Source organism: Schistocerca cancellata, chromosome 9, assembly GCF_023864275.1.
Source record: "Schistocerca cancellata isolate TAMUIC-IGC-003103 chromosome 9, iqSchCanc2.1, whole genome shotgun sequence".
NCBI classification, from domain to species: domain Eukaryota; kingdom Metazoa; phylum Arthropoda; class Insecta; order Orthoptera; family Acrididae; genus Schistocerca; species Schistocerca cancellata.
The window spans coordinates 221,859,859-221,883,491 of record NC_064634.1 but is presented as its reverse complement, the minus strand read 5'-3'; the positions used below and the strand labels follow the sequence as shown (position 1 = coordinate 221,883,491).

At 37.8% G+C, this 23,633-nt stretch overlaps 1 protein-coding gene across 1 annotated transcript in view; it reads left to right on the top strand.

Moving 5' to 3' along the window:
* The window catches only part of LOC126101579 (rabankyrin-5), a 443,789-nt gene that overhangs the window by 363,684 nt on the left and 56,472 nt on the right, over nt 1–23,633 (top strand). The window contains exons 15-18 of the mRNA XM_049912232.1: nt 6,340–6,453; nt 7,857–8,013; nt 12,280–12,480; nt 13,748–13,942. Of these exons, the coding sequence (XP_049768189.1) occupies nt 6,340–6,453; nt 7,857–8,013; nt 12,280–12,480; nt 13,748–13,942 (667 nt within the window). The remainder of the gene's footprint in view (nt 1–6,339; nt 6,454–7,856; nt 8,014–12,279; nt 12,481–13,747; nt 13,943–23,633) is intronic.

Below are 23,633 nucleotides of genomic sequence, written 5' to 3'. Positions count from 1 at the left end.
CCTGGAAAAATGAAAGAAATAGCCAGTGAAATTTTAAAATTTAAGCATGATGATGTAGGGCTACAGAAAATAAGATGGCGAGGAAATGGACAGATATATAAACTTGAGTACTCATTAGTATATAGTGGAGCAGAAGAAAGAACAGGCCAACTTTGAACAGCGTTTATAGTAACTGGGGAAGTTGTGTCGTTCGCCTGCTTTATTTCTTTGTTGATTGCTCTCTGTGTCAACGAACTGTGTTGCTACACTAGCTGAAAAATTGGGGTGAGGGGGAGGGAGGGGGAGGAGTTAAATACTGACTACTTTAAATCATGTAGCCGACAGGTACACATTTGCATTTCACAGTTCTTTACTTTCACTGTTCATAGCCTCCCCAATAATACACAGTTATATGGTCAGTGCACTGGTGTTTAACTTTTGATAAGTCTCATTAATAGGTTGCAAGCAAACATCAACATACTGCTACAATAGTTTACTGTTGAACATTTACGAGCATTAAAAGCCTAACCACACAGTTCATGCCGCATAATACGGTACGTATTGAACATACACTGGCGTTGTTTTAACACATGGCCTAATTGTGTTACACTTATTTATTTCACAGTCAAGTTGACGCATTGTTATTGTTCTAACCAACACAGGTTTCTTGTCTGAAACTCGGCCGTGGACTGACTGTCTTGGGACCAAAAATCGGGCTCTTATATCATCACAATAACAGGCACTCAAACTATACATTGGTTGATGTTTAAGTTACAAAAATTACAATTAAAACTGAACTCCTTCAATTAACTGCATAAATCGAAAAATAACATCTTTTTAACAATTTCTTATACTAAAAGGGTTAGGCCAAATTATTTGTTTAAATCATGAAATTAACAGATATATATCTAAAAAGAAAGATGATGAGACTTACCAAACAAAAGCGCTGGCAGGTCGATAGACACACAAACAAACACAAACATACACACAAAATTCAAGCTTTCGCAACAAACGGTTGCTTCGTCAGAAAAGAGAGAAGGAGAGGGAAAGACGAAAGGATGTGGGTTTTAAGGGAGAGGGTAAGGAGTCATTCCAATCCTGGGAGCGGAAAGACCTGGCAAAAACAGAAGGAGGAAATAAGACGACAGAAAAGACTTCGAAATGTAACAGTGACAGTAATAATCATTAATTTGAACCTTTCCCTCTATTATATTCATATCATTAATTAACAGATATAGTTACACAAACAATACTTTTGACAAAATTGGTAATTACTTTAGAATTAATTAACATGTTTTTGAATAGAGCCAAATAAATACTTTAAGAATGCCAGTGTTTCGTCTTCCAAATGCTTATAATTAATACAGAATTTATGTTTGTTTATAAGTCAACAACAGAATTTAAGTTACGAAACTTATTTCATCGTATAATGAAACATGCACCAACAGAGGAAAAAAGAAAAAGGATATAATTAAAGAGCAGTTTTACGAAGACTTGGAAAAAGTATGCTCCACAGTATCTAAATATGATCTCATGCTAGTAATAGGAGATTTTAATGCAAAAAAAGGGAGGAATGAACATCCATATAGAATGTCTGGAAAATATTCACTACATGAAGAAAACAATGTTAATGGAGACTTACTATGCCAATTCACAGCAAGGAATAATACAATTATTAGAAGTACCTGTTTCCCCACACCAAAGGATCTATCTGGCTACTTGGAAGTCTGCAGTCAATCAGATTGACTATATTTTAGTGATTTGCATGCCACTCCACATCTGTTATGGATGTACGGAGCTGCAGAGGACTGAACTGTGGCTCAGACCACTTTGTGGTAAAATCAGTCTTGAGAGAAAAACCATCATTAACAAATGGCAACAGAACAGGAAAGAAGATTTAATGGAATACTAACAAAATTGAAAATACCTGATGAAGTAAAAAACTAACAAGTAATACTAAACAGAAAGTTGAGCAGTGAAGAGACTGAAGTAGGAGTAGATGAAAGGTGGAGCAGGATTGAAAAAGCCATTAAAGATGCTGCAGAAGAAATACGAGGAATAAGAAGGAGCAGAAGAACTCGAGAATGGTTTGATGAAGATTGCAGATCAGCAATAGGGGGAAAGAACAGGGCAAGAACGAAAGTGCTACAGAGGGAAACCAGAAATAATGTGGAACAATATAGAGAATTAAGGAGAGGAGCTAACAGACTGTGCAAGAGAAAGAAAAGAGTGGACTAAGAAGAAATTTAAAGAACTAGAAGAGTTAAAGGAACAGAGTGAAATAAGAAGGTTCTATCAAGCTGTAGGCAAAATAAATAACAGATTCCAACCAAAAATAATGGCATGTTCCAGTAAAGATGGGAAAATGATAAGGGAGGAAGAGCAGACAGTGGAAAGATGGGCTGAGTTCTTCAAAGATACACTAAGCCCCAGCCTAGAAGATGAAGAGACTGCTGCACCGTAGGAAAGAGTGGAGCAGGAAGTAGACAATGATGCCAGTGAGGCAAGAAAGCCAACACAAGGGGTCTCCCAAGCTGTGCACAAGATAAAAAAACAATTGAGCCTCAGGGGAAGATACCTGAATTAATAAAAACTGGTGGTGAGGCTGTAATAAACAGACTGCACACACTAATATCAGATATATGGGAAGTGAAAATATTCCAGAGAATTGGAAAACTGGAATAATAATCCCCATTTATAAGAAAGGGGACAGAACAGCATGTGATAACTATAGATGTATAACACTCCTAAGTGCAGCTTATAAGATCTTCACAAGTACATTAAACAAAAGGATACGGAAGTATGCAGAAGATATACTAGAGGAATAACTGTGTGATTTTCGACCAGACAAAGGAACAACTGATCAAATACTTGTGATAACACAGATGATGGAAAAGTTCTATGAATATGATGTAGATCTGCATTTCCTATTCATTGTCTTCAAACAAGCCTCCGGCAGTATAAACCAGCAAGAACTATACAGAGTACAGGAAGAAGTTGGTATATGTGCTAAACTAATAAGACTAATCAGAGTGAGAATGACAGAGACAAAAGTAAAATGTCCTTAGCAGAACAAGTGACAGCTTTGATTTTAATAAAGGCATGAAGCAAGGTGACAGTCTCTCCACTGTCCTATTCAATGTAGCCCTGCATAATGCAGTAAATAAAATCAACAAAAGAGGCACCATATTTATAAAAACTAGCCAGATACTTGCATAAGCTGATGACATTGCTATAGCAGGAAGAAATATTGATACACTCTGAGAAATGTACTGGGCAATGGAAACAGAAGCCTTAAAAATTGGCCTCATAGTAAATAAAAATAAAACAAAATATAAAGTAATGTCACAATATGAGGCCAGAAGGACCTCTAAAGACCTAAACGTCAACTAGAAATGTTTCTAAGGGGTGTCCTCTTTTAACTACTTGGGAGCCCTAATTAATAACAACAAATGATAACAGCATTTGAAAGGCTATAAGGGAAAGAATACAAGCAGGAAACTGAGCTTACTTTGCAAATATGCAGTTTCTCAGAAATAGCCTTGTTACAAGAAAAACAATACTGCAAATATATAACTCCCTAGTCCACCCAGTTATAAATCACATATGGGTCACAGAAATGGATGTGGACGGAAAATGACAAAAATGAACTAAAACCTTTGAGCGGAAAATATGACACAAAATCTGTATTTCAATAACAGAGAAAGAAGGCTGGAGACTATGCTACATTACCAAATTACAAGTGTTAATACAAAATAGGGAATAGTAAAATTTGTGTAATCACAGTGAATATGATGGCTGGGACATGCCCAGCTAAGCAAAAAGGGAGACCTAGAAGAAGATGGATTGGCAATGTAATAGTGGATTTCACCAGTATGGAAATCTGGGGGTGGAAAAGAGCAGCAGAAATGTGGAGGAAGATTGTTGAAGAAGCCAAGGCTCGCCAAGGGCTGTAGCACTACCGAAGAAGAAGAAGAAGAAGAAGAAGAAGAAGAAGAAGAAGAAGAATAGTGATAAGTAATAAAAACGAATTACAGGTGTTTTTTGTCAGTTACTTTAATGGTTGAATGGCTTGTTTGTTACTGAATCTATGGTCACAAATGAGTTATGTTACATAGTAGCATTTTAGCTGCATGCATTGTATGGCTAGGTTTTAATGTTTCTTACCATCCATATTTGCTGAATTTATTTGAAACTGCTGTCGATTTAATTAACCATTCTTGTGACAGATAATGAGAAACAATGGGTGTTGTACATCACAGAACATAAAGCTAATAAAAATTATGATGGTGTTCTTAAAGAAGAAAGAAAATTACATTTTGCAATATTTTTAAAATTAATATTTTTTCCTTTTGATTTTCCAAAGCTTCTGTTTTCACGTGATTTATCACATTACCATTTAAACAAAATTTTCATATTCCAGTATTTAAGTCATCCTTATCATTCAGTTCTTTAAACAATGGAATCAGGTCCTCATCATTCTCGTACGGTAGTGTTGAATTTATACTAGAATGTAAATGGCATTGTATCACCTCCCTATAAGCTACCTTTGTGTCTCTCAGCTCTTTGAATGTGTTCTTCCAACTAACATATCAAAAGGATTTTTATGTTAAAAATTGTTATCAAATTTTTGTTGCTAGGTAAAGTACAAAATAATAGATATATTGAGTAGATGAGATAAATGTATGTAATGGGCATTATGGGATGGAGAGGAAGAGACATTGTAAGAGAAAACAGACACTGGAGCATGTAACACAATTACCAATACTATAGGGTGATGTAAATTTAAAGAGAGAGATTTTAATACATACAAAAAGTAAATGAAGATGGCACAAACCACATGAAACTGTGTTCAAGTTAGGAAACTAGGTGCAAGTAGAAGTGTATTTATTGTGCAAAATTCAATTACATCTAGTAAGATGGCATTCAAACCTAACTGTTAAAAAGAAAAGTGATCTGGGTAACGAAAATTTGTCCGAAGTCTCTCTCTCTCTCTCTCTCTCTCTCTCTCTCTCTCTCTCTCTCTCTCTCTCTCTGAATTACGTCCTCACCACTCCCATTCCAACTTCCCCAAATTAATACCAGTGTATCCCTAAAGAAGGAAGCTGTAATTTCTAAAAACTACAGTTAATATTTTCTATTTTCAGTGTTTTTGTCCTCACTATTGGAAATGTTACCTCATAAAATTGTTTAGTGGCCAGCCGTCTCTTTGTAACTGTAATAGTCTTTTAAATTGAATTTCTGAATCGAATTCATTACATATTGTATGACACAGTATAATGGCAGTATCAAGAAAAAAGTGTTTCAGAGTTTTCATTGGAATGTTAGTAATCACATGAGAGTTTTTACTGGTAAGAGAATTTAGAATTTTTTTTTATTTCAAAGGCTAACAAAAAGTTGCTGAATGTTTGTTCAAATACTTCTCACATTATTTTAAAATCTTCGATATTCAGCCAGCAGATGCTGTCAACTAGGCTAGGAAAACTTAACATTATACATCAAGTACCCATATGAGGATGAGGGGCACAGCAAAGGGGAGAAGCTAGAAAAGCTTTGGAATAGGAAAAAGTGCCTTCACTCCATTTGGACGACACCACCACGCCGAAAATGATTTCACTTAAATTCGTGCTGTCAGGTTTTTCTTAAACAACTAAATCAACTACAGTAATGGACATATTTCCTATTTTCACTTTTCACAACCCCCACTCTCCCCTACTCAAATATGATTTTAATTTTGTCTCAAATTATTAATGTTGGAAAATAACATATAAACAACTGTGTTGAACTAGCAAAGGCAATTTCTAATATCTGTCACTATGCACTGTACAGCAGCTTGCAGAAAGTAAAACATACTTGTAATGTAATCATCGGCACTCATAACTAAAACTGTATGGAAGGTGTCTTGAAATCACTGCAACCAGTAGCCTGATTGCAGTAATTTCAAGAAACCTTTATATATCACAGTTGCAGTGATTCTCATCCTTTATGGATAAAAGTTTTGAAACTGTATTGTAACAAGTATCTCTGAAAAATGAATTTGAGATTCCTTTAATCTTATTTACTGAATATTACTGCAAGCAAAAGAAAACACTTCTACAGTTGTGCTTCAGGAAAGTATTCTGTTCTATTATTTTGAAGTAGGTGTAGTCTGGTGGAGCATTTCACCGTGGTCACTAATACCTAATGTTAAAAGTCACTACTTCTGATTCTGTTCAAATGACAGAGGCAGACTAATTATTGGATTTGTTTGTATCACACATCTGAAATTACTTTGAAACTGGCTCTGATCATTTGCATGTTAAGCAGTTACTGTATATGCATAGAAGCTAATGATGTTAATGTTTATAACCACTACTATAGGAATGGAGCAGATACGGATTGTTGGTCTGAAGGACCTGAGGGTTCGTACCAGACCTTACTTCACAGAGCCATTGATGAGAACAATGAATCAGTAGCTCGGTTTCTTATACAGAGGTAAGTAATTTGAATGATTGTTTACAATGCTGTTGGTACTTAGCTGCTGATACTTGGTCTCATGTCAAATGTCCACATCATATAGTTATCCCATCAGCTTTATTAACAGAACACTTTCTTTGGCGCATTTTGATTTCATGGACAAATATAATCATCAGTCTACATCATAGTACCAACTTTCAAGCTTGTCATGTAGCATAATACAGAAAATGAACCTTCTGCTCATTCAGTTGGGTTGTGCCAGTGTAAATATAGTGAAACTGATCTGAGAAAGAGTAGCCATTAATGGTGACTTTTCTGTTTGCTTGTTGGTTGGTACATAGAATCTAGTCACAAAAATTCAATATTAGTGTTCTGCTTCTCTCTTTCATTCATCAACCCATTCATATGCTCAAATGGGGGAGATTGTAAGCTATTTATTAATAAAAACTGTACTGGCAGGATACGTTATTTTAATAAGAATAATAAAAGGCTATGCATTGACCATGCAGGTGTATGTACTCCAACAATGTGTTGTTTGTTTGTCAGAATTTGAGTGTAGCTATTGGAAACTTATTATATTATTTATTTAGTATTCTGTTCCTGTATTTATAAGTTGAGAGGAACAGAGCATAGTTTTCCCTTACTTACTTTGAAGGAAAATGCTGGATTAAGGCCTGCAGTCCTGTGAACTAGTGTTCCCTTTTTCATTTGCTACTGCTCTATGACGTAATTAAATTTGCAAAGTTTCAAATAGTTCGTGGCATACTAAATGTATTTTTAAATAAAGTTTCTATTTCTTTCTTTTCATTTTGTATCTGTTGCAGTTAATAAAGTTTCAAAAACTAATGTTAGTTTTTACAGTGTAGGAAAAGAGAGATTGCTACTTAGTATAAAGATGACACATTAAATTGTAGACAGGCACGGATAACAGACTCTTGTACACAAGCTTTCAGCCACAGCCTTCATGGAAAGAAAGAAAGAAAGAAAAACACTCACCATCCATTCACATAAGCAAGCGCACTTCAAGCACACGTGACCGCCAACCATGACAAAATTCTGGTCCAAGCTGCGGGAGTTGGTGGTCATGTGTACATAAAGTGTGCTTGCTTGTGTGAATGAATGGCATGTGTTTTTCGTTCTTTCTTTTTCTGGTGAAGGCTGTGGCCTAAAGCTGATGTGTAAGTGTCTTTTAATTGTGCCTGTCTGCAAATTAATGTGTCATCTTTATACTAAGTAGCAATCTCTCTTTTCCTACATTGTTGATATTCCAACCTGGTGTTTTCATTGCGTAATGTTAGTTTTGGAAATTATTGATTGTGTAATATCTGGCATGTCACAATGTAGTACCATACAAGAACCTGTTTCACTATCTTTTACATTTCTACCAAGCATAAAGTTGATACACTATAAATTCCTCTCAGTGGATGTGATATGAATGCCCCAAGACGACCTGGACCAGGTGGAAGAGGTGGTGAGGAAGCAAGAAATCAGCAGGGTCCTCTTCACATGTGCTGTGAGTGGGGCCTAGAAACTGTAGTACAAACATTAATTGAGCATGGTGCAGCTATCAACAACAAAGTCAGTATAAATTGCTCTTCATTAAGACACTATGACAATGTGATATGTTTGTATAATGCTACATTTAAGAATAAAAACAGAAATATTTTTGGGATTAATCTTCACAGTTCTCAAATTTCCATTATTCAAAAGAGAAAATGTGTTTCTACTGGTTTTAACCATGATTACAGTGTCAGAACTGGATGACTGTATTAGTTAATTTAAGAAATGTGTACAATTAGCTTCACAGAACAACCATGGTAGGTGCAATATAGGACGTTGGGATTGGTGACAAAACTAAGAACTTAATAAAGGAACAATGATGGATGTTGTGTTGCATTTAAAGTTCATAGATCCACTATTCAAACTTTCAATATGAGACTTAGTGACAGGAGGTCACCACTACTCCCCAATGCCAAATTCCAGATTGGGATCAAGAAGTAGAGGAAGAAGTTCATGATATTTGGTAATGAGAAATGGAATGATAGTTAAAGAGGTTTGGGATAAAAAATGACTGGTTAGGTAGCCTTTGCCGCCGATGTACCAATATTTGAGTAATTTGAAGAATCATTCTGGATACAGGTCAAAACATCCTTGGCATTACTGCAAATATAGAACTAATATTACAGGTCAAAAAGCATCTATTGGGGCCAGTGGAAACCAATGCAGAATGACTAATATTGTAAATAAAATAAATACATGGAGGAGGGTATAATGCAAAAAGGTGCACCTGGAATAGTGCTCCAGGAAAGAGTGAGGAAGTTGGAAACAGCATACTACCTATGCCAAATGAGAAACTTTCTAAAATATAAGAAAAGAACTTCTTTTCAGAAAAGAAGAAATTCTAAATGAACACTATAAAAGAGAAGGTTCATGAGGATACTAGATTGTATTGTGAGCAGGAGAAAACGACCAAAAGCATTACTCAAATAATTCGCAAAAATTCATGTCAACGTGCTGCGCAGCTTTGAGGGCAGGTTGTGAACTGTGGTTGAATAGCTCAGTCTGTAATATCAGGCCTTTGCCTTTTGCAGCCAAGTATTTAGAGTTGTGGCCCAGCACACAGCTTTAAGCTGCCAAGAAGTTCCATAACATGTGCATATTCTGTACTGTTGTCAGGAGTATTTCCAAGATTGCTAGCAGGCTCATTGACATGCTGAAATCTTACTATCTCAACAGTCCTAATAAATTCTGCTTGATGCAGAGAACTCAATTTGCACTTTGGGTTGTTACCAGACAATAGTAATAAATTCCTTTCACTACTGGCAGTAACGATTATTTCAGCGACAACCACAACTCATTGTATTAGGGACGAAATGAGGAAAAATCTAAATTGGATTCTGGGAAGGACATGTGTTGCTATAGAACATGAATATATTTGCATTCTTCAGGTAACACGGAAATGCAAGCAAATGTGACAAGAAAATATTTTCAGGTCATCAGATATCATCTTTCATTTAACCCTTCGGTGGGCGCGCCTTTCATACTTCCCTGAGTGGGCACGTTGCGGCTTTTACACCGCAATTAGTATTACATTTTTAATCTAAGGAAAAATAATCTTTATATAATCACCAGTTACATTTTATTGGAGAAAACATAACATAACATTACATGGCTCTATAAAAATAATATTTTATTTATTTGTGGCTTTCACAATTGTCTACTATTGTCACTGTAATTTATAACAAGCCGATACCCTTTATTGCCTTCATGGTTTTTTTAATTATATCACTTAATTGCACTGATTCACATGAAAAGAAAGTAACAGGGGAACACATTATGAAATGAAATGGAGCATTCATAAACTCCCACTCCTGTTTATGGTTGTGAGTGAATTAGTCAACTTCCATCTGCAGCTCACTTTCACATTGCACACATCTTGTATCTATGACACTATGCTTCTTCCATATATTTTTCTTATATTTCATACATACTCTTTTGGTTCTGTCATTTTTATGCCTGCCACATATGTAACAAATTCCAGGTTTTGTTGGCTCCTTGGTCTCCTCGTCTTTGTGCCTATACTTAGTCGAGAAGGTGTGAATATCCTTGGGAAGTGTCTCAAGTAACACTTATTGATTCAAGTGTTCTTCCAATAGATCCAGAGCAAGATGTTTCAAAAAAATTTGTCTTCTTTCTTTATTATAGGATTGTTGAATTTGAAAATAATGTTTGCATTTATCCCAGCAATATCTATATGTCTGTAGAAAAATGCAGGTGGCCATTGTCTTATTATTCTGGAGGTACTGTAGGATGAGCACATCTGATCTACAGTGTCTACTCCTCCTTTGGAAGCATTGTAGTCCAAATTCACTCTCAATTTCTTAGTCTCTTGATCTGTTTCATTTGTGCTGTTCAGTGTCGATAAAAAAATCACAGCTTTGTTCTTTTTAGGAGCACTTGAGACCATACAAAAATCGTCTTGAAAACCTAAGAGACATGACTGGACTTCTCTGGTTTTCATTTGCTTGGAGTTCTGGAGGTATTTCCTTCTTTCTTTCTCTTCTTTCTTCCCCCCCTTCCCCAAGAAAGTCAAACCATTGCCAAGGAGGTTTTCAGCCTGAGGGTAGCTAATGTAGTAATTGTCAGTCATAAGATTTCTGTTTGTTTTCTCAATTGGTGTCACTAATATTTGCACAATGTCATCAGGCTTGTTAGTCTGCAGGTAGGCTCCTGGCATCTGCTTGCCACAGTAAATCTCAAAGTTCAGGGTGTAAAATGTTTTAGCACCACACAAGGCATAAATCTTGATTCCATATTTTGCAGGCTTGTTAGGGACATACTGTACAAATCCGCAGCGTCCTCTGCAACGATGCAACATCTCGTCAATAGTGACAAACTTGCTGACATTGCAGTGAGCAAGTCAGTTGTTGACAAACTCTTGATGGAAATCCCGAATAGGTGCTAGTTTGTCATTTTGTTTTCTTTCATTCCGTGTACCCAGGTCATCAAACCTAAGAGTTCGAAGCAGAAAGCAAATGTGCTTATAGCTGAAGAGAGCTCGTAAAATAGTCATTCCTGTACCATCTGTTTCCAATTAGTGTGTCCTCTTTTATTTATACCTATTAGATATAACACACCTAAAAGAGCCTTTATCCCTGGTTTCGTGGTCTCTCTGCAGTCTCGTTCTCTTGAATATTGAACTTCAGCTATTTTACTACTCTGGATGTATTGGTTTGTATTTTCCACAATGTTGTCAGTCACCCCATCAGTAATAAATAGGAAAAAGGCATCAATTTCTTCTTCCATAACTTCAGCACTTGCTTTTGGACCTGACAAAACTTTTAGGATGTTCTTGGACTTGGTTTTAGAAGAAGAAGGAAGTGGTCCACTTAACCAAATAGTTTCTTTATCTTTTCCCACGTAAAATCGGTAATCATCTGTTTGTTTCTCCTCTCCTCAACCAGGTGGTCATCTGTTTCCTCTGTTGATTGTTCAGAGTTACTGCTGTGGTTTTCTTCTTCAATAACTTCCTCTTCCGACTCAGATTCACATGAATCTGACAATTCTTGTAATTCTTCTTCTGACAATTCTCGCAATACTTTCTCATAGTCTTCAGGATGTACAATTAGACGGTGCCTGTCAAATGCCTTCTTTTTCTCTATTTCCACGCTTTTATGAGACCTAATGAAATACATGCTTTTATAAAAGTAATATATTGTGGTAAATCAATGTCCAAGATTGTAAAAGTTGCATATGGGAACTCTGATTCAATTCGAATATTCATTATATACTAATAAAAAAGAAAGATTGCCTTGAGGCGAAAGAAAAACACAAGTATAGAAAATACTTACATAACAAGACCCATAATGGCAAACACACCGCAAATGCAACACTTGCATTTCAAAAAGCAATAGCGACCAAACTGCTGAAAGCATGAATTGCACAAATGGAGCAAGTGGTGATATCTGTTGAGAGTAACAAATACGTATCTGGACGTGGACGCAACTGTAACGCTATCTGTGATACTAACAGAAAACTAAATCTTTTGGCTAACTGCCGCAGGTGCGCACATGAAAGGGTTAACATAGGAGATTAGGAAACTCAATTAATGAAGTTACATTCTGGTCTTCCCAACCTCTATACGTTTACAGAGTGATAAGAAACCCTAATGCGTGTTATAATGGAAAGAACACTCTGCCAAGGACTCAACAGTGGTTTGGAGACTATGAATGTAGATATAAAATATATGCTCATGTGAGGTTTTCATATTAAAATTTGACAACATCAATGGTTTTTCAAATCTTATGATAATGTACTACAAATTTTGTGTTCAATGTTATGCAGGACATTCAGGGCAAAACTCCATTACATATAGCCATAGAAAACCAGCATGATGGTATTATTTCTCTGCTGCTTTGTCATCCTGGATTAGACTTGACACTAAGGGACAAAGCTGGTCTAACACCATTTGCTGCAGCTCTCACATACCGTAATAACAGAGCAGCGCAGGCCATCCTTGATCGTATGCCTACAGCAGCTGAGCAGGTGAGTTAGATATGTAAGCCATTAAAAATTATAAAATTTTCAAAAATGCATATTCAGAGATGAATCTGAACATTTGAAACATTGTGTTGCATCTATAATCAATTCAGAGATGTTCAGTTTTAAAGTAGTTGTTTGTTTTGTTTACTTCGATATTGTTCTCACACGTTTTATTCTGTTTCCATGATCGAGACACACTGTAGTATTTATGGGACATATTCATCCATGGTTTCCACATAGTAATCATCAACAAATAAATTTGTGTATCACTATATAACTACACTTTAGCTAATACAGTACTAGAAAGTTTTGGGTGAAATAGAAATATAAGAGAAACAGAGGTGTAGCTACTTTCCTTTCAGTTAAGTTTTAATAAAAATAGAGTCCAAATCATAAAAATTTATTTATTTTGTATTCTAGTAACTGGTTTTGGCGTAGAAAAACGTCTCTAGATCAGGTGCTATGACGACGTGAGGAGGCAGTTCACAGAGTCGCTGAGTAGTACTTACTGGTTCATATCGCAACTGCTAGTTGAGCAGTTGCGACAGGTACCAGCAGGTACTAATCAGCAGCACTGTGAACCAGCTCATAGTGCCATTTGGACCATCAGGTCTGAATATGGTCTCAGAGACAAAAACTGGTTACTGGAATCGAAAAATAAATAAGATTTTTTAGCTGTGTAGGGGACGTTCTCTAAAACTCGGCAAAATTTCCAGTATTGCTCTTGTGCCTGTCCACAGCTCAGTGGCTCAGCTATCCAATGAGTGATTACTTTTTCCCTTCCCATTGCAAATACAGTTTATGATGGCATGAGGAAGCATTGTAATTTTTAGTTATTTTGTAAATCCTTATAATTTACATTTTACCTTACAACATCAAACACTTAACATTGTAATTTTGTTTCACTACGGGCAAAGAAGCACTACATGCTTCCTACTAACATGGTTGTAATTCAGTGTAAATTATTATAGATCACAATCAAAGTGTTGATTTTTCTAGGTATTGATGATACAGGCTATATTTTTAAGTATAATTTGCACTCAAACATGATGAATGGCAAATCTATTACAAACTCTTAAGGGAAGTTAAGAATACCCCACATTTCTCGGCAGTGCTCATTCTGAAGGAATGCCCATTTGCCAGTTTTCATAAATATTTTCAGAGGTTGTTACATTTTTTTTAAATTCACGTAAAACATGTAACAAAGCTTTTATTTCATTGCTATAAAAATAACATATGTAAATAGTAATACTTTTGTTATTGTTGACAGTACGATAATAAAGGCCGGAACTTTCTGCATACGGCTATCCAAAAGGGAGACATGGAGAGTGTTCTTTTTCTGCTTTCCATACATGTGGATGTCAACTCAAGAGTGCAAGATACTAGTCAGACACCACCATTGCAGCTTGCTGCAGCTGCTGGATCAGAAATGCTTGTCAGATCATTGGTGCTTGCTGGAGCTAGGGTAAGGCACACAGCTTACAAAAGTATATTATATTACTGGGCTGTCAACATGAAAAATGCAAGTTCCTTGTCAGATTACACAAAATAAGTTTCTTGCTTCCCTAGTAAAAACTAATACTGACACTGAAATATGACAGGGTGATGCACTCATTGATCCCTTCATCATTTTCATGTATATTTGGCAAATTTTATTCTTAGTGTTACTTTATTATTGCCTGTTTTTTTCACACCTTGGAATCTTCCCATTTTTAAAACTTTATTCATAAAAATGAACCTTCATAAAAATAAACCTGTAAATGTGAACTCTCAGATTTTCTCAGTGTGATTGATATATAGTGTGCTTTCAGTTGCTCTGCTGAGTTTTGTTTCCATTTTATGCATGTTCTGATGACCAATTGAGCCATCTTCTTCAGGTGCTATGAGTTTTGCTCTTATGCATACTCGCTACATGGACTCCAACCAGACTGTGAACTATTGTTGGACTCACACCACCATTTACAGCTGAGTTGATTTCCAACACCCAACACACCCTTTGATGATCTTTTATTTATCAGAGTTCGCACTGATATTTTGCAAAATGCAAATTCTCTCTGCATTTTCAGCTCTGTGAATGTGATGACCAATGAGATTTTAATAAACTGAGTGCCAGACTCCAAGCATTACTTATGTTGAAACCACCATTCCTATCTGTTAGCTTTTCTGACATCTTTATTTTAATGTTGTTGTTGTGGTCTTCAGTCCTGAGACTGGTTCTATGCTACTCTATCTTGTGCAAGCCCCTTCGTCTCCCAGTACCTAATGCAACATCCTGTTAAATCTGCTTAGTGTATTCATCTCTTGGTCTCCCTCTACGATTTTTACCCTCCACGTAGCCCTCCAATGCTAAATTTGTGATCCCTTGATGCCTCAGAACACGTCCTCCCAACCGGTCCCTTCTTCTTGTCAAGTTGTGCCACAAACTCCTCTTCTCCCCAATTCTATTCAATACCTCCTCATTAGTTATGTGATCTACCCATCTAATCTTCAGCATTCTTCTGTAGCACCACATTTCGAAAGCTTCTATTCTCTTCTTGTCCAAACTATCCATCGTCCATGTTTCACTTCCATACATGGCTACACTCCATACAAATACTTTCAGAAACAACTTCCTGACACTTAAATCTATACTCAATGTTAACAAATTTCTCTTCTTCAGAAATGCTTTCCTTGCCATTGCCAGTCTACATTTTATATCTTATCTACTTCGACCATCATCAGTTATTTTGCTCCCCAAATAGCGAAACTCCTTTACTACTTTAAGTGTCTCATTTCCTAATCTAATTCCCTGAGCATCACCCGACTTAGACTACATTCCATTATCCTCGTTTTGCTTTTGTTGATGTTCATCTTATATCCTCCTCTCAAGACACTGTCCAAGTCCTTTGCTGTCCCTGACAGACTTACAATGTCAAACATGTCTGTTAGAAACTGTAAAAACTGAGTCTTACTGTGATTTAGCATTAGTTTATTTTCTACAAGCCGTGAACTTGTGTCATGAACTGCACTATTTGAAATCAAGCCCATGTTACACACAACATCCTTGACTGCCAAGCTAGTATCATCAGCAAACAGAAATATTTTAGAGTTACCCATAATACTAGAGTGCGTATCATTTATATTAATAAGGAACAGGAGCAGTCCCAACACTGGTCCCTGGGGCATCCCCATTTGACCGTGCCTCACTCAGACCCCACATCGCAGCCATTCTCAACTATGTGAATAATGAACTTTTGCTGTCTGTTGTTAAAGTAAGAAGTGAACCACTTGTGAGACACTCTGCGTATTCCATCAGGGTCCGACTTCTGGAGCAATATTTTGTGATTAACACAATCAAATGCCTTAGTTAAATCAAAACAAATCCTAGCATTTGAAACGTTGTGTTTAATCCATCCATTATCTCACAGCAAAAAGAGAATATAGCATTTTCATTTGTTAAACCACTTCTAAAGCCAAACTATGCATTTGATAGCAAATTATGTGATATAAATAATCAGCTATCCTTACATACACAGCCTTTTCAATAACTTTAACAAATACTGATGGCATCGAAATAGGTCTAAAATTGACTATCCCTTTCTCCCTTTTTATAAAGCAGCTTTACTACAGAGTACTTTAATCATTCAGGAAATTGACCATTCTTAAAGGAAAAATTACAAATATGGCTAAATACAGGGCTGATATGTGCAGCCCATTTCTAGAATATTCTGCCAGGCACTCCATCATATCCATGAGAGTCTTTAGCCTTCAGTGATTTAATTATTGACTCAGTCTCCCCCTTGTCAGTATCACAGAGGAGTATTTCAGACATCAAGCTCAGAAAGGCATTTTCCAGGAGAGTTATATGATTCCCTGTAGCAAGTAAGTTTTTATTTAATTGACCAGCAATGCCCAGAAAATGATTGGTAAATACTGTACATATATCTGATTTATCAGTAACAGAAATATTTTTCCTACCAACTCACCTCCACTACAAACTCTCCTCAGAGACTGCTTTTCACTTAAAGTAGCACTTAGTTCCTTTCCTTTCTTATAGTAGCTGAATCCGCCTTTTGTTCATCTAATCTATCATATGATTATTTACTGAATCTAACTTGGAAGAATTAGTTCTTGTCTTAAAGTAGCTGAATTTGCACTTAGTGCATCTAATTTTTTCACTTAAAGTTGCAATTTGAGCATGTTTGGCTGCACTTTGGTCATCTAATCTAGCATTTAGTTGAGTACTCACTGTGTCTAATTTAAGACTTAGTGCTTTAATTAAATTTACTACCTCAGTCCAATCTGGCATTTCTTTTGTCACTGTCATGGCCATAGCTGGTTCTGATGTTTCCCCAGTTTTTTGAGTATTATCCATAATTTTTTTTTTAGAGCGAGGTGGTGTACAAAAAATTCACCTCTGAGTATAATAACTATACTAAAAGTCTATTATTGAACAGTGTCCTTAACTTCACACTCAGTTAATTGTCTTTCACTCACACAGCATAGAGTTTTAGGCTGCGTCAGTGAGCAGGTGTGGAATCAGCGCCGGTCAACAGCACGGGCGTCGTCGGTGTCGGTGAACAGATTTGTAGTCGGCACCATGAGCAGCAGCTAGCGTCGTTCGTGTTGGTTGCTGGTTGTGGGGTCCACACTCCCGCAATGTGTGTGTGTGTGTGTGTGTGTGTGTGTGTGTGTGTGTGTGTGTGTGTGTGTGCGCGCGCGCGCGTGCTGTGCTTACTCTCCACACTGGATCTTCATTGTTGAATAGATCTCATCGTAACTCTTCTTAGTCTAAACTGTTGAGATTTTTCCTTGCATCTTTTCTTGTATGGTATTTATTAATTTTCAACCCTTTTTACCATTTATGCAGAATCCAACTCTGTGAAACAATTTCCTTGCCTTGTTACTATTGGTTGCTATAACAACTCACAATATTTTTTTATCTTGATTTCGTTTGAAATTTCACCCTTTCTTCGAGTCCTGATCATGTCGGTCACCATGTTCGAATGGTTTTGGCGACAAGAGGAGCAGTGCAAAATTGGATTGCGAACTTCACACTTCTCTTACTACAGTTGACTTACTTGAAATGTTTTGCTGAGCCTCTTCTTTGGATATGTGGCTGCGTCGATCTCCATAATTTCTTCTCCGAAGAAATAATGCTGGTTAGAGGAACCAAAAAATTACTTTCTCTCTCACTTAAAATAACTTGGTACTCTCATACTTTCAGTTCAGCTCAGGTGTATTTTCCTTTCCACAAGTTTCATATAAGCATACAAACTCTTGCAAGTCAACTACACCGATACCTGTTAGATACAATTAAATATAATCACAATTGCCTGGTTTTAACAACCAAATAATTTATAGATTTCCCATGCGCCTTGCTTCGTTCAGAACTAGGACATGAAGTAAGTTAAAAGTCTATAGTCAAATGTCCATTTTTCTTTTTTCCCACTGACAATCACATTCACTAACACAGCAAAGAATAGCATTTAATTACTCTGTGTCCTCTCACACAGTGTCTGTGGCTCTTGTGGCAAATACTTGTCGGCGTTGTTTGACTGCTCCGCATATCGTCTTCTCATTACGAACTTCCAACCTGCACACTGAAACCAGCAGTGCTGTAGATACATTTCTGCTCTCTTACTTTTAAAATATCAGGTGTTCGAGAAGGTGGAAGGCCAAGTGTCTCTAGAATTTACACCGAAATTCTCAAGTCACTGCAACATTGTCGACCGTCTTAGAGATACTTACAAAGATGAATACTAACTGGTACAAGCTAGCGTCTTCTAATCCTTGTAATACTTATAATATAAAGTATATTTACTAGATTACTCATCATTTCTCAGGTGTCTTCATTCTTAACCTCATCCTTTAATAAATAGTTCATTTTTTCATGTTTGTGACTTTATTTCCCTGCTAGAACATTCTCATTATGACAAGAGGATTATGTTTTATTGATTATATCTCTCAATTGTCAAATTAATTCATGTTCATTTGTAGTTCCATTGCTTCTCAGCTAATGTGGTAGGTGGTTTTCTGAACCCCCCCTCCCCCCAGTATGTGACACAGCACTTAACTCTTCTCTCATGCTTATAGCACTACTGTAACTAACACCTCCCCTAGAAAAATCATAAATCCAGCCATTGTTTATAAGACTATAGTAGAAAGAAAGGAAAAAACCCATACAAAATCTTAAAAAATTCATTGTTGACATTTTTCATGTATCTGCATTGCAGCTAGTGATTTATTAGTTTGTACTCTGTTAGTTATTGATTTTCTACAGTTGCTCATATTTGACAAGAACAGCTGACTGATGACAATAGGCCATTTTCCTGTGTTAAGATTGTTGATATTCAGATCGATTATAACATTTAAATAGCACTTATGGTCAGTATGCTCACAAAAATCTGTTATTTTTGTGTAGTTAAAGTTAAAACATTAAATATTAAGATCTGTTCATGTTATCGAAAATGCTCTGTTATTGGCTGATGCTCTTGTGACATCACAGGCTAGGAGTAAGATGAAGCTATACGTGTATTATAGGAGCATTAGTTGAAGTTATGAGGTTTTTACATGCCTTTACAAACAGTTCGGCTATTTAGTGATGGAAAACACAGCTACAACTTTTAAGTAACAGTAGAAAGGAAGTTTGTCAATGCTGATAGTGGAAGCCTTGCAAAAGTTGATGCATTTATGCTCCACCCATTTTGAGCAGCAATATATGCAACAATAGACATCCTTTTCCCTGCTCCATGCAACATCATTAAACTTGCTCAAAACTGAGGAATTGTAGAGCTACTGCAAATGGGTCCTTACATTATAACTAGATCGTCAACTATCAGTCAGGAGCTGCGACCAAAAGCACAACAAAATTATTCTTTGCAAAACTTAGTGATGATTTCCTGTGCAGGACGCACTCAGCAGAGGTACTGAATGTGTCAGGTGATCTGTGGTGCAATGGATAGCACATTTGCCTGCACTGACACAGGTCACATGTTAGAATCCTCGAAGGGTAATATAGTTTTAAAAGCTTTACACAAAATACCAAAATAGCATTAGCAAGAACTGATTGTAGCAATTGTTTTGACTATGGGATGTTTTTATATAGCTTCATAGTAGTCGTAGTCTGAGAAATGGACAACAGAGAGTAAATGCATTTACTTTGTGAACAAACAATTCACTTGTTTGCAAAGCATTGCTAGTAGTGAAGATATCACCAAATGTCCACAGTACAGCAAGGTGAAGAACTACAAGGTTATATAGAGAGATATAAAGCGTGTACAATGTGCAGGTGACACAAACGTAAGGGCTGTGATGATTGCGAGTGTAAACTAACTGTAGGGTCTGATGCAGACTTGCTTCATTTTTAGGTAAAAGTGATGAAACTGCAAAGGTTTAATCGATAAGGATCCTAGCTGGACAGTATGAAGATGAAAACATTGTTTCTAATAAAGTAAAAAGTATGTGGTCACATTAATTAGAAAATACCTTTTTAAACATGATGTATGTGAACAGCGATCACAAAGATAAGCACATATAAACACCAAGGAAAACAATAATATTCTGAAACATCCTGGCAGATTGGACCCGTTGCCTTTCACAGGCAAGTGCTCTACCAACTGAGCTACCCAAGCACGACTGACGCCCCATCCTCACAGCTTTACTTCTGCCAGTACCTCACCTCCTACCTTCCAAACTTTACAGAAGCTCTCTTGCAAACCTTGCAGAACTAGCACTCCTGAAAGAAAGGATATTGTGGAGACACGGCTTAACCACAGCCTAGGGGATGTTTCCAGAATGTTTTCTCATTCTGGAAACAATAATATTCTGTTTCTGATCGGTGTGGTTAAGTTTTGTAATTGCGATATTGTTTTCATATGAGAGGACTGTCGAGTTGTTTTACAAACAAGTTAAAATGTTCTTGAAAGGTTAGATTCAAATCGGCAATCTGTGGACATCATCTTATAAAATTCGACAGTTTACAATTCCAACAACTGAGCTACATAATAATTGTGGTGTAGTTAGGTAAAATGACAGTTTTCACTGGAAGTTTAAAACGACAATTTTCACTATAAGATTAATTTTGTTGACTGATGCTATCCTCCATTGTAACAGTGTGAAAGCATGTCTCGGAGGTAAATTAATGTTAAACTTCAGAGTGCAAGACATTTCTAATTAAGTGAGGGAACTTCGGCATTGACATGTTGTGGTATTCTGCCGGTACAGTGCAATCAGTTTTTATGCACCACCTAATTCTTTGGAACAGCTGAAAATAATTTACCAGGAGTTTTATGTATGTATTTGTATAGTGTGGTACTACACACCATTTGTAATCCATTCTCCAAAATATAAATTCCAAAACAAGACATCACTGTGAATTAGCTTTGAGACAGTAGGAGCAGGGGGTGTGCTCCCTGCCGCCGTTGGATAAGCAGCTGCCATCAGCAAGTCGTATACTCCTAACTCACTTATTTGTTACATAGTTTAATTCTTAATTTCTTTGCATGTTTTTGGTACTTGCATTGTTTAATTCATAAATTTTCAGCATATTACAGTATTTGAGAGTTGTAGCAACGCGTTTTAGTACCTGAATAGTGTAAAATCGTGTAGTCTCCTTCCACCGCCGAGCAGCGTGTCAGCAGTGCGCAAGTAGCAGCATTACTGCTTTTACTAGGCAATCTTGTATTTTAATAACCGTTTAAATTTTGTGTCAAATTGTTTGTGCTCTCTGTAGATTAGTTCAGACGTTCTTTGCACAACAATTTTTAGCATGGATAGGAACTGCAACTGCTGTGTTCGGATGCAGCCTGAGTTGGCATCCCTTCGCTCCCAGCTTCAGGCAGTGTTGGCTTCGGTCACACACCTTGAGGCTGTTGCCAATGGGCATCACTGTGGGGGTCCAGATGGGGGTTTGTCTGGGACGGCCAGATCGTCCCACGCATCCCCCGATCGGACTACAACTGTGGCTGCCCGGGATACTGCCCACATTGAGGCTGACCCCTCACCTGTGGTAGAGTGAGAGGTCGTCTCGAGGTGTGGCAGGGGGCGAAAGACATTCCGGAGGGCTGAACAGAAGGCCTCTCCAGTGTGTCTGACGAACCGGTTTCAGGCTGTGTCTCAGGCCGATACTGATCTTCGACCGGACATGGCTGGTTGTCCTGTTCCAGAGGTTGCCCCTCAGTCTGCAAGATCCGGGCGGTCGCAGAGGGTGGGCTTACTGGTAGTTGGGAGCTCCAACGTCAGGCGCGTAATGGGGCCCCTTAGGGATATGGCAGCAAGAGAGGGGAAGAAAACCAATGTGCACTCCGTGTGCATACCGGGGGGAGTCATTCCAGATGTGGAAAGGGTCCTTCCGGGTGCCATGAAGGGTACAGGGTGCACCCATCTGCAGGTGGGGTCGCTCATGTCAGCACCAATGATGTGTGTTGCTATGGATCGGAGGAAATCCTCCCTGGCTTCCGGCAGCTAACTGATTTGGTGAAGACTGCCAGTCTCGCTAGCAGGACGAAAGCAGAGCTCACCATCTGCAGCATCATCGACAGGACTGACTGCGGACCTTTGGTACAGAGCCGAGTGGAGGGTCTGAATCAAAGGCTGAGACGGTTGTTCGACCGTGTGGGCTGCAGATTCCTCGACTTGCGCCTTAGGGTGGTGGGGTTTCGGGTTCCGCTGGATAGGTCAGGAGTCCACTACACGCAGCAAGCGGCTACACAGGTAGCAGGGGTTGTGTGGAGTGTACTGGGCGGTTTTTTAGGTTAGATGGCCTCGGGCAAGTACAGAAAGGGCAACAGCCTCAAAGGGTTCGGGGCAAAGTCAGGACATGCGGGGACCAAGCAGCAATCGGTATTGTAATTGAAAACTGTCGAAGCTGCTTTGGTAAAGTACCGGAACCTCAAGCGCTGATAGAAAGCACCGAAGCTGAAATCGTTATAGGTGCAGAAAGCTGGCTGAAGCCAGAGATAAATTCTGCCGAAATTTTTGCAAAGGCACAGACGGTATTTAGAAAGGATAGTTTGCATGCAACCAGTGGTGGCATGTTTGTCGCTGTTAGTAGTAGTTTATCCTGTAGTGAAGTAGAAGTGGATAGTTCCTGTGAATTATTATGGGTGGAGGTTACACTCAACAACCGAGCTAGGTTAATAATTGGCTCCTTTTACCGACCTCCCGACTCAGCAGCATTAGTGGCAGAACAACTGAAAGAAAATCTGGAATACATTTCACATAAATTTTCTCAGCATGTTATAGTCTTAGGTGGAGATTTCAATTTACCAGGTATAGACTGGGACACTCAGATGTTTAGGACGGGTGGTAGGGACAGAGCATCAAGTGACTTTATAGTGAGTGCACTATCCGATAATTATCTCGAGCAATTAAACAGAGAACTGACTCGTGGAGATAACATCTTGGACCTACCGATAACAAACAGACCCGAACTTTTCGACTCTGTAAGCGCAGAACAGGGAATCAGTGATCATAAGGCCGTTGCAGCATCCCTGAATATGGAAATTAATAGGAATATAAAAAAAGGGAGGAAGGTTTATCTGTTTAGCAAGGGTAATAGAAGGCAGATTTCAGACTACCTAACACATCAAAACGAAATTTCTGTTCCGACACTGACAATGTTGAGTGTTTATGGAAAAAGTTCAAGGCAATCGTAAAATGCGTTTTAGACAGGTACGTGCTGAGTAAAACTGTGAGGGACAGGAAAAACCCACCGTGGTTCAACAACAAAGTTAGGAAACTATTGCGAAAGCAAAGAGAGCTTCACTGCATGTTTAAACGCATCCAAAACCTCTCAGACAAACAGAAGCTAAATGATGTCAAAGTTAGCGTAAGGAGGGCTATGAGTGAAGCGTTCAGTGAATTCGAAAGTAAAATTCTATGTACCGACTTGACAGAAAATCCTAGGAAGTTCTGGTCTTACGTTAAATCAGTAAGTGTCTCGAAACAGCATATCCAGACACTCCGGGATGATGATGGCATTGAAACAGAGGATGACACAAGTAAAGCTGAAATACTAAACACATTTTTCCAAAGCTGTTTCACAGAGGGAGACCACACTGCAGTTCCTTCTCTAAATCCTCGCACAAACGTAAAAATGGCTGACATCGAAATAAGTGTCCAAGGAATAGAAAAGCAACTGGAATCACTCAACAGAGGAAAGTCCACTGGACTTG